Source organism: Typopeltis vanoorti, chromosome 9 (genome assembly GCF_054136105.1).
Source record: "Typopeltis vanoorti isolate ZY-2024b chromosome 9, IOZ_Tvanoo_1.0, whole genome shotgun sequence".
Classification (NCBI taxonomy): Eukaryota; Metazoa; Arthropoda; class Arachnida; order Uropygi; family Thelyphonidae; genus Typopeltis; species Typopeltis vanoorti.
The window spans coordinates 66,412,664-66,429,419 of record NC_143557.1 but is presented as its reverse complement, the minus strand read 5'-3'; the positions used below and the strand labels follow the sequence as shown (position 1 = coordinate 66,429,419).

Genomic DNA, 16,756 nt, shown 5'->3' with positions numbered 1-16,756 from the left:
TGAGAGGCTTAGACTACATGATTGCTTGGAGGGCATTTGAAAACAGAAAGGAAATGTATATGAGAGAGAAAGAGCTTGCATTTGGATGAAGAAGGATGTAGGCATCTGGAGAGAATGTTATTCTCGTAACAGTGTGTCAGTGCAGGGGAAACTAGAATAATGAGTGTGGATGGTAGCAGGGGTGGCCTCTTGTGGGAATAGTCGCTTAGATGAACAGGGAATACATCATGTAATGCTGAATCCAGTTGTCTGGAGGGGATAATGATAGGTACAGAAACTGTGAATGACATTGTTGGATAAAAATGGGAACAGAGTGATTGATGCAAAGGACATAGTGGACTTCTTAAATGAACCCTTTATTGGAGTATTTCATCCTGGAGAAGGAGATTTTGATACTAGAGGGACAAGGCAGGTTTGAGATTTAGAAATGCAAGAAGAGTGTGTTTCAAATATTGAGGTATATCCAGAGGATATTCTCTGGATATTATCTTATCAGTGAGACTGAATGGGATTCTAATTAACAGCCATAATACACTGAGCTCATAACCTTAGTTGCTATGGGAGTAATTCCAAACAAACATGCTAAACCATCTTTTGTTTGAAATTACCTTCAATTTCCCCAACTTGCAAACAACTGCAGGTATCTTTCTGAATTGTAAGAGCATCATAATAGACTATGGCTATAATGAGGAGGATATTGACATGCAGAAGCAAAGAGGTTATGGTTTCTTTGTATATGTGTGGAGATTTGGTTTTCTGGTTTTTTTAGTGGGATGAAGATGTATTGGAGAGGGTTCAGAGAAGGTTTCCTAAATGTGTCAGGCCTTATGGTATGTGTGATAGGGGAGAGACTTAGGGAATGCAACTTGCAGTGCTTTGTGAACAGAAGAAAAGGGGGATATGAGATGAAGTTGAGGGGATTATCAGATTAACGTGGAGATTTTTCATAGAGTAGAGAGAGAGAGAGACAAGATTGTTTGAGTGATTCAAGTTCATATTCCTTTCATATTCCATTGAATATGAAAAGGCATCATGAATTGTACATGTTTTTGGTCATAAAGTGTTACAAAATAAAGACATTGTTACATAGACCATATATTTATAACGTACTTATGTTCTTACAAATTGCCTACCGGTTTCACTAGTAACTGACTAGCTTTCTCAAGGCTTGCATAGTACAAAAAAGGTAAATGCAAAAAAGGTTTAAAAATACAAAGAACCGTTAGTATCTGTTAGGTAGCTAGGGTGACACGTTCGCATGACATAACTACTCAGCATCATGAACACGTGTTACATGCAAACGCGTAATATGATTATTCGCGTAGTGTAGCTCTGTTGAACTGAGGGAGTTAATTAGATTTTTCCAGGTATCGTTCAGAATGGCCCCTTGATTTCTGTTTAGGTTACTTCCCGTATGTAGTACAACTGCCGCTTCTTTAAATACTCGATGTCTGTAATCCTCGTCTACGTAGGGCATGGAGCTGTTATTCCAGTCTATAGTGTGGTTCGAAGTTGAAAAGGTTCAACTTCCACAAAAATTGCAAGATTGTTAAAGACACATAACATCAGGGTTGTATTTAAACCAGCAAATAGCATAAGACAGGTCCTAAGATCTCCTAAAGACAGTGTGCCATTTTATAAATATCCAGGTGTGTATAATATTCCATGCACGTGTGGTCTTTCCTACATTGGACAGACTTCGAGAAGCCTGGAAATAAGACAGAAAGAACATGTAGGCGATGTTAATCGCAACAGAACGATCACCTCAGGATTGGCACATCACTTTTCAACTTCGAACCACACTATAGACTGGAATAACAGCTCCATGCCCTACGTAGACGAGGATTACAGACATCGAGTATTTAAAGAAGCGGCAGTTGTACTACATACGGGAAGTAACCTAAACAGAAATCAAGGGGCCATTCTGAACGATACCTGGAAAAATCTAATTAACTCCCTCAGTTCAACAGAGCTACGGTATGCAAATAATCATATTACGCATTTGCATGTAACGTGTGTTCATGATGCTGAGTAGTTATGTCACGCAAACGTGTCACCCTAGCTACCTAACAGATACTAACGGTTCTTTGTATTTTTAAACCTTTTTTGCATTTACCTTTTTTGTACTATGCAAGCCTTGAGAAAGCTGGTCAGTTACTAGCGAAACCGGTAGGCAATTTGTAAGAACATAGGTACGTTATAAATATATGGTCTATGTAACAACAGGTCTTTATTTTGTAGGCATTATGAATGTTTTCTTTATGAAAACTTAAATTCTGAAGTGAAACTGCAGCCTTGAGTAGTCAGTGTCTTCTTGGGACAGAACATCCCTGTCTTCACCAATTTTCTTCCATATTTTGGAAGAACGATTGGAAAAGCAATTGGAAGAATGACAGTACGTTGCGCCCTTCGATTAGAAAAGGCCTAAGTTCGATTCCCGTCATGATATTCTATCAAAATATCATGATGGGAGGAATCTTTATATGGACTTTCTCAATTGAAGGTGAGTTAGCCGATCTCATACGGAGGTAGCAGGGTTTTTCCTCTCGGAAACTCGTGTTTTTCATCCCACATACAGACAAATCGGTCCCTTGGAACACACATGCAATTTACAGACAAAAATACTAGTGGTGGTGGTGGTTGTGGGCAGTAGATGGCGTTGATGTGGGCGATTGGTAGTAGAGTGGCGGTGCAGTAGTGGGTTGTATAGTAGGTGTCCTCTCGCAATGAATCTTCGGACTCCTTGGAGGTGTCATGAATAATAATAATTTTGCTTATGTCAAACTGAAGATGGGTTGGTTGTTGTCTGTCAGATAATACAGTATTTTTCATGAGGATAGAAAGAACAATGGGGGGGGGGGGAGAATGTAGTGTTACTGGAGATAGTAGGGGAATTATGTCCACATAAGGTAGCTACAAAAGAAGAAAATAGTGACAATGGTTTTGAGGTGGACAGGAAGAGATATATTTAGTTGGATATTGCTATAGACCAGAGAATGCGGAGGGAGGTGATAAAGAAATGTTTAAGCAACTTGGGTTAGTGAATAAGGAAAGGGTGGTTATTATAGGTGATTTTAATTATGGCAGTATGGTTTGGAATGAAGAGATAGCATTTGGGAATAAGGAAAATTAATTTCTCTATTTCTTGAGCGACAACTATCTCAAACAGTATGTAAAGGAGGGTTCACAAGGATTGTGAGGTTCAGATGATTGGGATTGGAATTTTGCACTTCTCTCCATTTAGTGAGGTGATCACCTCTGGGTTGTGGTCCCATATCAACATCCATTCCACTTGCCACTCTCCATGCAAAAAAATCTGGTCTGCACATCCCTACTAGCCACACTCTTGCACAACTTCCACGGATGGCTCCTAGTTCTTTATTTGTCATATATTGTAAAATTTCACTTTCATCAATTTTATAAAACCCCTTTAATATCTTAAAAGTTTTTATCATGCCCTCTCATATCCACCTATCAACTAAATTTTGTAACCTTCAACCTATCTTTGTAGGGGGTATTTCACTGACCCATCACTATCTGAATCTGCTCTACCACTTCCTGGTCCCCAAGAAACCTCTGTGATCAAATCTGTGTGCAGTAGTCAAGATATGGCCGAATCACAGCATTATACTTATCTTTATTTGCTAGTGTACTTTTCGACATCGAAATAATTCATTGAGCTATTTTACCAACTTTTGCAATATGTCCCCCCCCCTTCCCGATTATGTTAAATATTTTTTTTTTTTTTTTGTTTTTGTGGTTTTGTTGTTAATGATTATGTAAAATTGTCAGCCTGGTTAGTGTATCCAGTCTGAAGGCTGCGGGTTCGAATCCCGCCATGGACATGGATATTCGTGATTGTCTGTGAAAGTGTTGGTGGTGGGCGGTAGATGGCGTTGGTGTAGTTGGTGGATACCAAGAGTTGTAGAATAGATGCCCTCCCTCGATGAGTCTTCGGACTCCCTGGAGGGGTGTTACGTAATAATAATAAGAAAGAAAAAAAAACTCAGCCCACCCATTGTTACTAATGTACTATAGGTTTACATCTTTTTTGGGTGAGTTACATAAAAAGAATTATTAAAATTATTTAATAGCATAAAATGTTCTGTTGTTTCATATTTTAGAAAGGACTTATATAAGATAGATGGCCTCAGCTGCCTGAGAAATTTTTTTTTTGTAGGGTGAGATCTAATGTAGAGAGAGAGAGGCAGGTAAGCTATATGTCATCATCATGGGAGGAATGATGCTAGTTCAGTTATGGCATGTAAATGTGATAATGATTTGATTGATATTGAGTGTAGTTATGAATGTGGTGAAGGAATGGAAATGCATGCTTTGAGAGTTTTGGCTTTTTGAGTGTATCTGGGGAGGGGTAGAGAAAGTTGCCCAACTGAGCCGATCAGACTGTAGTTGTAAGTATGAAAAAAGCCAGGAGGTAACTTGTTATGTCTCTACACAAAATGAGGGATTTTAAGTATGTATTTTTTGAATGTAGAGCCGTGTGTGTGTGTGTGTGTTCAAAGGCCAGTTTGCCTGTTCTGAGGAATGAAAAACCTGAGTTTCTGGGTGAAAAAATCCTCTATCTTTGTATGAGATCAACAAATTCACCTTTAGTCGATAAAGACCAGATAAAGGTTCTCACATCATGGATAGGAATCGAAAGCAGGTCTTTCTGACCAAAGGGCTTAGTCTATACCGACTGAGCTACGGAGGCTCTAACTGGGATTGAGCATATAGGGGTATAATATTTTCAGGAAGGATGGAAGAGATAAGCAGAGGATGTACTATTAATGATTGAGTCCAGATAGGGTAGAAACACATGAAAGTAATAACAGTAAAAATGTCCCATGTTGCAGTGAGTTTGAGGTTGTCCAGTGTGAAGCAGAGCCACTGCAAATCTACATTATGTCAACTGCTAAAGTTTATTAAGTGGTGCTTTATTTGATATTCTCTATTGTACCATTGTTAATTGCTATAGATTGAATATTGTTTTGTCATCTGAGGCTTGGGTGTATTCTATCAAAATATCAAAAATGTTCAATTGTTCCCTGTTTTCAGAATATACTTGAATTTAACACCTTTTTAATGCCATAAAAATATATGGCAAATCGCCCTCCAGTTGGTGAGAGTAATGATCAAGTGTTACCGGAGTGGTTGCCAGCAGTGTGAGGAGTTATGTGAGAAAAAGGCCTATGTGGAACTACAAGGCTGGTGATTATGGTGAGCTCAGGAGACAACTTGCAGGTGTAGAATGAAATGAGGAGTTAGCTGGAAAAGAGATAAATGCAGATTGGAGGATATTCAAGAACTATTTAGTAGAAGCAATGTCTAAATGTATTCCAAGGATCAGAAGGTTAAATAAGGTAGTAGTGTGAAATGGATGAATGAAGAGATTAAGTATGCATTACAGACATAAAAGGCATTATGGGGACAGCATTAAAAAATGGTATTAACCGATTCTATGAGGATTACAACGACCAGGCAAGGAGGGTGACTTGGTTGGTAAGGGTAGCAAAAATGAAGTATGAGCAGCAGTTAGCTAATGAAGCTAAAAAAAGAATCCTAGGGAGTTCTTTTGATATGTAGCCAGAAAAAAAAAAAAATGATTATGGAAAGATGACATTGTTTGGAGAAAATGGTATAAGGACAGCTACTGCAGAAGATATAGTGAAGATACTAAATGAGCAGTTCATAAAGGTCTTTCATTCTTGCGAATGTGACATCATGGAGAGATTGAGAGCAGTTGATGATGGGAAGGAGAGACTGACTGTAAATGACCAAGAGGTTAAAGGGGAATTGAGCAAACTTGATGTTAATAAGGTTGTTGGACTTGATAATATATCACCATGTGTTATGAAGGAATGTGCCAGGGAGTTGACATCTGCCTTGATATATTTTTTTAATATGATCTTGCACTGTGTCAAGTTCCAAAGGAGTGGAAAGAGGGCAAGATCGTGCCACTTCATAGGGGAGGTGATAGAACTGAGGCATCAAATTATAGGCCTATCTGTGTGTCAGGTTTTGTAGTTAAGTTGTTGGTGAGAACTAGGATCCAGAATTGAGTTGACAACAATAGTATTATCTTTGATGGACAGCATGGATTTGTTAAAGGGAGGTTATGTTTCAGTAATCTATTTACTTATTACAATAAGGGAATGGTTTCCTTGAACAGAGGAGATGGATGTACAGTAGTATACTTGATTTTGCAAAGGCTTTTGATAGATTATCACATGATAAGTTGATAGTCAAACTAGAGCAGATGAGGTTGGATATTAGATTAGTGCATTAGATTGGAGACTGACTATCTGATAGGTTTCAGCAAGTTGTGTATGGGTGAGCAATATCCAGGAAGAGGAAAGTCATTAGTGTGCCTCAGGGTCTGTTTTAGGGCCAGTGTTGTTTAACTTTGTATGTTGAATGATATTGGCAAAGATTTGGAGGGGGATATTCAGTTGTTTGCAGATGATGGAAAGTTGGGACGAACTATGAAGAGTAGAGAAGATGTTGTGGCCTTTATAAGAAGACTTGAATAAATTGAGTGAATGGGCATGGAAATGGGGATGTGAGTTCATTGTTGCAAAATGCAAAATGTTTCCCAAAATTTGGGAAACAAAATTTTAAAAAACTTTGTTTCCCAAAGTTTTTAAAAATTTGGGAAACAAAGATGGGATGTAGAATTTATGCTTGGTGGGGATATATTATTGGATATGGAGGAAATAAGAGATCTTGGAGTGATAGTGGATAAGGATCTGAAATTTAGGGAACACATTGCCAAAATTGTGAGGATAATACAAAGAATTCTGGGAATGATGCAGAGGACACTTACTTGCAAAAGTCAGGAGATTCTTGTTCCATTGTATAAGGCTTTGATTAGGCCACATACTGTGCCCAGATTTGGTCACCTGGTTTTCAAAAGGACAAAGAGATGTTGGAAAGGATCCAGAGGTGACTGACTAAGGTAGTTTTTGATCTCTGGAATGTCAAATATGAGGAAAAGTTGAGAAGATGAAATTTGCAGAGTCTAAGGAGGGTGTGAGCAGGTGGGTGAGAGACAAGTTTTTTGCATGCAGAATTGTGAATGATTGGAATGCCTTGCCTGAGAGTGTGGTGTCTGCAGAGAATTTGAGCGTGTTTAAGGTGTGGTATGATGAGTGGTGTGCATGACAAAAGGACTTCCTAAATGAGTCTCTGACTTCATGGGCTCTTGGGATGATAATAATGTTAGATCTCTTATGATTTACTGAAGGATGAATTGCCTTTCAGCTGCATGTGAGGCCTGGGAAGACAGTGATTTTTGCCAATCACAGGACAGAGAAACACTAAATATTTGAAGTTTAATTTTAAATAGGATATATGTATTTCTGTATAGGGGGTACAGCACATTGGCTACTTTCCTAGTTTATGAAGGTTTGAATTCCATCCATATGCTGCAAGTATCAAGAAGGGATTCAGTCATAAAACTTGTTCTTTTAAATCATTGACAGGTCTTTGGGTTGAAATTTTGGAGTTCAGCTCTCAGAATACAGATGTAAATAATCATGACTAGAAACATTATACTCATTAACTATATTGTATTTAATTCTCTTTATTCAAGTTCCATTACTTTTCTTTTATGTTCCAGATGTGTGAGTCACACTCATCTTGTCCTTCACAAGCAGATGCTCATTACAAAGCAGTTTGTAGAGCACTGGTAGCTGAAGCGATAGAACTATCTATGTTCTTAGAAAAAATTTCCAGTGGCTCAAAGGTAGGTATTGTATTTAATAAAATATATATTTTAAATTTAAATTTAATATGATTAAAAATTTAAATGCTCAATATATATATATATATTGAGCATTTAAATATTTGATTTTTTTATAAAGATGAAAATAGCCAAATAGAGACTTTAGAACCTTATTTCAGGGCTATTAATGGAATTCATATAACTATTAATTCCATTCATAGTTACATGTAAAAAGGTTTGAAAGCTATAACTTGCCTTGATATTGCATTACTAAACAGGCATAATTGTTGATGTCTGCATATTTACCTTTTTGAGCCTCCGTAGCTCAGTCGGTATAGCTGAAGCCCTTTGGTCAGAAAGACCCGGGTTCGATTCCTGCCGATGACATGAGGAACCTTTATCTGGTCTCTTTCGACTAAAGGTGAGTTAGCCAGTCTCATACGGAGGTAGAGGGTTTTCCACCCAGAAACTCGGGTTTCTTGTCCCTCAGAACAGGCAAACTGGCCCCATGAACACGCACGGCTACAGTCATGAATACTTATGGCAATATGCGGAAGAGATAGGGTCCTCACCACATGTCGTTACAGCCATAGTTAACCATGAGTAACATCCTGGTAGTCAACCTCCTAGATAGGAGACTGCACATGAATGGATGGATTTACCTTTTATTAATACTTTTATTAGTACAAAGTATATTATGTTTGTTTTTTTTTGTTGTCATATAAATGATTTCTGATTGGGTATGAAGTGGTTAATATGCTACTTGTCCAGACAGTAGAGAGGAGATTGGTTCTTTTTATATTAATAGTAATGATATCTGTTTCAATTGCTAAAATTCTTTGTTTAGCAATTGAAACAGATATCATTTATATCTGTTTCAAACGGATATCAAATAGCAAACATTTCTTATTCATGTGACAAGAAGCATACTAACAGATGATACTATATTGCATTTCTTAATTCGAGTTTACTGCTAATCCTTAAGATGAAGATTTGCCCTAAAACAGTTTTAAAAAAGTAATGTATAGGTAACAAATGACTTGCAAGTGTCATTGTAAAGATTAGATTATTGAAGGGTTGGTGAATGAGAAGATTAGAGAAGTGAGAAAAAGAGTTGGTAGTAGTAGGAACAAATGACTTAGTTGTGTAGAATGTAAAAAATGGATATCAGGAAGTTGAGAAGAAGAAAAGATAATTGTGTGGCAGCAAAGGTCAGCATATTGTCCATGTATGACAGTGATGAGTTGAGGTGGGGAGAAAAATCATGAATGGTATATTAGTACAAATGTGTGAAGAGTTTTCAAAAGGATGAAGAGATGTTGGAGAGGTTCCAGAGGCAATTGACCAAAATAGTTTCTGATCTCTGGAATGTTGAATATGAAGAAAGGTTGAGCCGATGCAATTTGCAAAGTCTAGTGGATAGGAGGAAGAGTGGTGATATGATAGAGATGTACAAGGTTGTAAGGGATTGTCATAGGATTAACATTGAAGAGGTTTTTCATAAAACTGTGGGAGATTGGGGAGAACAAGGGGTCATCCCTGGAAGCTATATAAGCAGGACATGAGCAGGGGAGTGAGAAGCAGGTTTTTTGCATAGAGAGTTGTGAATGATTGGAATGCATTGCCTGAGAGTGTGGTGTCTGCAGAGAATTTGAATATGTCTAAGGCATGGTATGGTATGATGAGCTATGTGTATGACAAAAGGGACACCTCCTAAATGAGTCTGTGACTCCATGTGGTCTTGGGATAAGAATAATAATAATTTCTATCGCTATATTATCATTGCTGTATGCCTTTCCACTTTTCATCTTCTCTGTTATGTTTGTTATTTCATTTTTAGATATTGAATCTAATGTAATATTTAAATCTGTATGTATGGGATGTTCTTACATTATTGAACTTCATGTTTTGGCATGAAGTTCAATAATGTTAGTTTAATCATGTCATGTTTTGGTACTTGTTCTATACATTTCTCTAATTTATCATAAAAGAGCTCCTTTTCTTTAAGATCGTTCTCATTTTTTTGGTGCATAAATCAGTATTATGGTTAATTTAACGCATCTTGAATATAATCTTGCCATTATAATTCTAGCCTTGAGAAACTGGAAGTTCAGAAGTGACCTTCAGTCACTTTTGGGCTTCCACTTTATCAAGCTGTTATCACTCCATATAAGGTGCCATTCCTGATTTTCATCTGATCCTGAATATAGTATTTAATATCTATTACACTTCTCACTCATCCAAAGTCTATCTTATTTCACTTATTCTTGAAATATTTATTCTGTACTTTTTCATTAATAACTTCTTGTGTCTTTCTAGTTTGAAACATACTGCTGATATTTTACATTGCAATTAGTATTCTAGAAAATATTGATATTGACTCTTAAATCTTAAAGAGAATATATTGGACACAAATAGCATCTTTACATAAATGGAGAGGAAACAGGAGTATTCCCAGTGGAGAGAGAGGACTTAGACAAGGATGTAAGTTATCACCATTATTATTTAACCTTTATAGTGAACAGATGGCACTTGAGGATAGAAGAAGGAATAAAAATAAATGGAAGAATCATCAATAACTTAAGGTATGCAGATGATGTAGTAGTGATGGCAGAAAGTGAAAATGGATTACAATAAATTGTTCAAAGAATTGAAAACTCCTATAAAGAGTACGGACTAAGGATTAACACAAAGAAGAGAAGACCAAGATAATGATAATGGGCAAAAAAATAGGAGATAATGCAAAGATAAGATATGGAGGAAAGATTTTAGAAGTGGAAAGATTTCAATATTTAGGTAGTTGGATTTCAGAGAAAGGAACTTCAGAGTTGGACATTAGAAATATAAAGGTAAAGCTAAGTCGACATTTATGGAAATGAAGAGAATATTAATGCATAAGAATATTAAAATAGGTGTGAGAATTGGAATAGTTAAAGCAACAGTCTGGAGTATTGCAAGTTATGGAAGTGAGTCATGGACATTCAGAAAGAGAGAGATATGGAAAGAATTACATTGGAAATGTGATGTTATAGAAGGATGGAAAAGATTAGCTATACAGAGAATATCAAATCAAGAAGTTTTAAGAAGAGTTGGGATGGAAAGAACATTGCTTATAAACATTATGCAAAGAAAGACCAGATTTGCAGGACATTTTCTGAGAGGTTCCTCAGAACATCTGACAAGAACTATACTACAAGGGCAAGTTTAAGGGAAGAGAAGACATGGAAGGCCAACTAAAGAGTGGTTTAATGATGTCGTGGAATGGAATTGTTTTAAGAATGACGGAGGCAACAGACCGAGAGAAATTGAGAAGAGCTGCTCATCTGTTGCAACCCTCTTTTTAGAGGATGCTACCAGACGACGAATTAGTATTTTTTGTTTAGGTAAAAGTGGTGATCTCATCTGTGTTCAGAGGTTTCTGTAAGCTTTGTCCTTGAGACTGCATTCCTGCACTCCTGCCAACTTAAATCACAGTCATCTGGGATCCTACATATTGTCACACCTAGTACACTGGATTAGTTTGGTTCTCAATTTCCCTAATTAGGGAATGTTTATGAGGAATGTTTATGTAATTAGCCCTTCACTCAACTTTTCTCCTTTATCCAGACTTGGGACCACCCAAAGGTGGCGGGAGTTATTGCAAAGTGTAAGGTTTTAAAATTCAGGAAACAAAGATGGGTTGCAGAGTATAGAATTAATGGTAATAAAGTGGAGGAAATAAACGATCGGGGGGGGGATGATGGTGGATAAGGATCTAAAATTTAGATAATAGCACAGTGGATTATAGCAATGATGCAGAGGACACATACGTGTAGATGAATGTTGTGACTCCATTGTATAATGATCTGTTACCTAGATTTCAAAAGGATGAAGAGATATTGGAAAGGATCCAGAGGCAATTGACTAAGGTGGTTCTGGTCTCTGGAATATGAAGAAAGTATGAGCAAATGCAATTTTTGCAGGGTCTAGTGGATAGGAGGAGGGGACAGGGATACGATGCACATATAAATTGGTAAGGGATTTTTATCAGATTAATGTGAAAGTTTTTCATAGAATGGTAGGAAATAGAGGAGAACAGAGGTTATCCCTGGAAGCCATACAAATGCAGGATGTATCCTCCTTATAGAGCAAGGGAGTGAAATGCAGGTTTTCTTTTTGCATGGATGAGTGGAGAATGATTGGAATCCATTGCTTAAGAACATGGTGACTGCAGAGAATGTGAGTACATTTAAGGCACTGTATGACGAGCTGTGTGTCTCTCACGCGCACGCACACACACGGATGAATGGAGAATGATTGGAATGCATTGCCTAAGAACATGGTGACTGCAGAGAATGCGAGTAGATTTAAGGCACAGTATGATGAGCTGTATGTGTCACACCCACACAGTCTTTGATTCCATGGATGTGTGATTATGACAGTAATAAATGCAACTTCAAAAGTAAATATGTTGCTAATCTTGGTTAAAGGCCAGTTTAAATGCTAGATAACCGGAAGGAGGACATCCACATAGAAATACACCTTTTATATGAAACCTGTAAGAAATGCAGAGAACTAACTAGGACTTCCTGACTGAATACCCAATCTCCACCTTCATGTAGTATTATGTGATGTACTAGGTATCCACCTAAATACTGAGCACAGGAGAACTGGCTAGTAGTTTGGAACTTAGCTGACAAAATTGTATTCTGCATTGAATGTGTTATGTCACTTATGCAGCATATATGCAGAATACTTGGTCACGTGTTCTAGACAACAATTTAAGAATGCTGCTGGTCAGTAATCGTCAATACATTTGCTCATAATTGGAAAAAATAAAGGATCTTTCAGAGTTCAATAAAGGGCTTATTCTGGGTTCCCATCTGGCTGGAGCCATGATTTTGAAAACAGCAGTGCTGACTGATTTCTTAAAAAGTGAGGTATCCTGGATGTTTAATCAGTGGAAAAATAATCAACATTGCTTGTCTAAGAGGTGTAGCTGTAATCTTAAGGCATTCTGTCAGGAACAAGATCATGTCATCTGAGAAGGTTTGTATGGACACACAGAACTTCCTGTGCACAGCAATTGACCAAAGCATTTTAATAAAGGCAGTTCCTGATCCAGATCTCACCAAACTATTACAGGGAATTAAAGAGGATCCGTATTGGCATTCGCATGCCTATACATGAAATAAAAGTTTCTAATTCAGTGACTGGTATGTGTACAGCATAAATGCCATGATGACTGAAGCATAAAGATTTTGAAAGGAAATTGTTCATAGAAAGTTAGCAATAATATAAACTTAATTTTGTTAGTACCCTCAACCAGTGCACATCTACAAATTTAAAGAATGCTGTAAACAGAAGCATTGTGTGATAACTAATGGTTGTATTATGAATTTATTTTTTAAAGAAATTCATTTTTCTAAATAGGAATGTAGGAAATTTTTGCGACAAGTTAATCATCTGCTAACATATGATCAAAGCAACATTTCTAATCGCCACTCCAACTCTAATACTAGGAAGTGTCAGAATTCACAGACTGACTTTGATGGTGACTTCATGCAGTGGATATTACAGTGATAGGATAGTAAAGCTCTTCTATATCTACACTTTTGTGTAGATATAGAAGAGCTATATCTACACAAAACAAGTCTATATCTATGATAACAGTTCTTTCCTAATATTTAGTGAATGTCCACAATATTACATTTAACATTTGAATTGTGTCAAAGATACATATACTAACCTTGACAAGCTACAGATAGACTTAGTCAAATTGTATGAATGTGGTAGGCTGTACTGTATAGAAAATCAGGTTCTCTTTTCAGAACACAAGGAAGAGTGAGCTAACTAGCTGCATTACAGATAAAGCAACAAGGACTGCTATGTGGATAGATTAAATTTAAAAAAGACGATCACGAATTTTCCCTATGGAAAAGGAGATAAACAAAGAACATTCCAGAGATAGGCAACATATAAGAAGATGAAAGTGAATGTTATACTGGCATTACCAATTTAGTGTTGCAAAGTGAAAGACTTTGAAAGAAATTGGTGAAGTAAAGATGCGAGATTAGGGATATAGTGGATAAGGGCCTAAAATTTAGGGTACACACACTATCAAAATTGTGAAGACAGCACAATGGATCGTAACAATGATGCAGAGGACACTGATGTGTGGAAGTAAGATTATCGTTCCATTGTATAAGGCTTTGGTCAATCCGCATGTGGATTGCTATGCATAGATTTTGGTGGCTTGGTTTTTTTCTAAAGGATGAAGAGATAAAGGAAAAGGTCCAGAGAGAATTGACTAAGGTAGTTTGCTGGTCTCTGGAATTGGATATGAAGAAAGATCCAGGGAATGTAATTTACATAGTCTAGTGGATAGGAGAGAGAAGGGGAAAATTTTATTATAAATTGGTATTTATATAATTATAACATAAACATTACTAGATTAATGTGAAAATTTTTCACAAAATAGGAGGGGAAGGAAGAATGAGCCATCCCTGTAAGATGTATAAGGATATGTGTTAGCATGATGGGGCAAAGAGTAGGATTTTTCCCGTGGAGTGTAGTGAGTGATTGGAATGCATTGCTTGAGAGTGTAGTGAGTGCAAAGACAGTGAATGCATTTAAGGCACAGTATAATGAGCTCTCTCTCTCTCTCTCTCTCTGTGTGTGTGGTATTGGGATCCTCCACCTCCATGGAGGTCTGGTGATTAATATTAGAAAAAATGCAAGAAAGGAAATCTACAAGAGAAATAGTGTGAATGAAGCAGTAGTTAGAACAAGAAAAAACTTTAATGCATTAAACAGATTATGAATCTAGAAGGCTTGTTATTTCAGAGGAGGCTGATTGGCTACTACAATTCTGCTATAGACTGATGGAACAAAACAAGGTTTGGATAATCAGATGAATATAGCTGAAGAGTATGCATTACAGCAGAATAACATCTGGTGTGAGGTGAAGTCTAACAAGATTAAATACATAGTGCAGGTGTTGCTACAGACCTGGTGGATCGGTGGCTAGTGATGAAGAAATGCATCGCCAATTAAATTACGAGAAGAATGAAACTTTTTTTTTAATTTCTTTTTTATTATTCCATGGTATTATTACACCAGCTCATGGAGGTCAAATTCATGTATTTTATACAGCACCTTTTCTGGGTTGTTATAAAATTCACATTTAAAGCTATTCATACAACTTAGTAAGTGCATTGGTGCTGCTTCCTCAATGTTACAGATTTTGCAGATGGAGAAGACTTTTATGGCATTGCTAAACTTGATTGGTCTTAAGACGAGAGATCATGTTAGTGGCACAGTGATTAAACTTGGAGTTGATGGTAGCACCTGGTTTTTCTGCTGAATATCAATGGTGAGTCATGTCCTGGAGAATCATTCTTTTTATATTTTCTTTTTGAGTAGTTTTAAAAGGATCAAAATCTGTGGTATCACTTGATGTTGCAGCCATTTTTGCTACTTCACCTGCAATTTCATTTCCCTTTAATCCCACATGGGATGGAATCCATTGGAAAATTATCTCGGAATCCTTATGTAGTTTGTTTTTTGTTATGTCTCTAAGTATTTCTTGATAGTTTAGCAGTTCTTAATAGCTTGAAGGGTTGCCAAGGAATCTGTGAGAAATATAAATTCCTTTGGGTTTTGTTTATCCAAATGTTGCAGTGCTGTGTTAATGGCTATTAATTCTGCATGGTATGAGTTGCATCCTATACTGTTGGTTGTTTTTAGTTCTATATTTTGATAGCCATAGATGAGTATGCCACTCCCAGAATTCCCATTTAGATTTTTGAAGCTATCTGTATAGATCCTTATTGAGTCAGATTCATATTTCATTATTTTTGAAAGAGCTAATGATCTCAAGATTCAGGGTTTTCTAGGCCCTTTTTTTTCTCATGTTTCCCTATTTGAAAATTAATAACTATATTTTTCCTGTCTTGATTTGGAGGAAATGCTGGGTAGTTGGCTATTTTATTTGGACAATCTAAGGGAATTTTATTTTCCAGGATTTCATGCATTGTTGAGTTTTTTCTTTATTCTGTTTCTTGGTTGCTACTTTTTAAAAAGTTCACTTGTTTTATGATGTGCAAGGTTGACTCTTTTTTTTACAAATTTAGTAAGATTTTCTTGCCACCTAATTTTTAAAAGAACGAGGTGGGATTCGAATTCTGCTATTTTTCCAGGAGTTGTATCCTTAGTCCACGTATGATTCTAGCTGCATTTTTCTGAATTTTTATAAGCTTGTCTAAACTGGTTTGTGGTGTTTGCATTCAGATAGGCGAAGCATATTCCATTATGGGTTGGATAATAGAGAATGAAACTGAATTTCTTGAGCTGTTGCGAGACAACTTCCTCAAGCAGCATGGAAGGAACTTGTGGTCGAAGAGTGTTAGATCTGATTATAGTGTCAGAGGAGGTTTTATTTAAAGACACAATTATTCTGCCTCCAGTTAGTGACAGTGATCTTGAAGTATTCACTTGGAAAGTAGCTAAGTTTATAATTGTTCCATTAAGAAAAGGTTATTATGCTGAACTAAGAAGGAAATCATGACCACCTGAGGGGGTTCTGTACCATGGTATCAGTTATTAGATGGGAAGGATATTGACAGTGCTTGGGGTTTTTTTTTTAGTTTATAGTTTATTTGGCACAAAAACCACAAAGGTCATACTCTGCCATACTAAGGTTACAACTATACATAAGCAGTTAAAGAAAATTGTAAACAATATGCCTGTACAAAAATTAGGTTCCACAAAGCTGCATGTACGTAGAAACAGAATTGCTGCAGAGGGCACAGCAACACACAAGGTTAAAGGTTACAGTAGTACAAAAATTGTCAACAATAAAAGTTAAATAAACAAAATGCATGTATAAGACACCAAGCCAAGGAATGCAGTATCTACATATAAGATTACAACAAATGTTATTACAGTAATACATAGAGTTAAAGAGGAATTATTATACAATATGTATGCATAAAAATTTAAGTTTAGCAGTGTGGTATTTACATATTAACAGTTACAACAAGGTAACAC

The 16,756-nt window shown here is 36.6% G+C and overlaps 1 protein-coding gene across 1 annotated transcript in view; it reads left to right on the top strand.

The window, feature by feature from the left end:
* LOC150103107 (protein spire homolog 1-like) overlaps positions 1 to 16,756 on the top strand; it is a 298,045-nt gene that overhangs the window by 154,180 nt on the left and 127,109 nt on the right. The window contains exon 4 of the mRNA XM_090398095.1: positions 7,622 to 7,747. Coding sequence (XP_090254221.1) covers positions 7,622 to 7,747 — 126 coding nt within the window. The remainder of the gene's footprint in view (positions 1 to 7,621; positions 7,748 to 16,756) is intronic.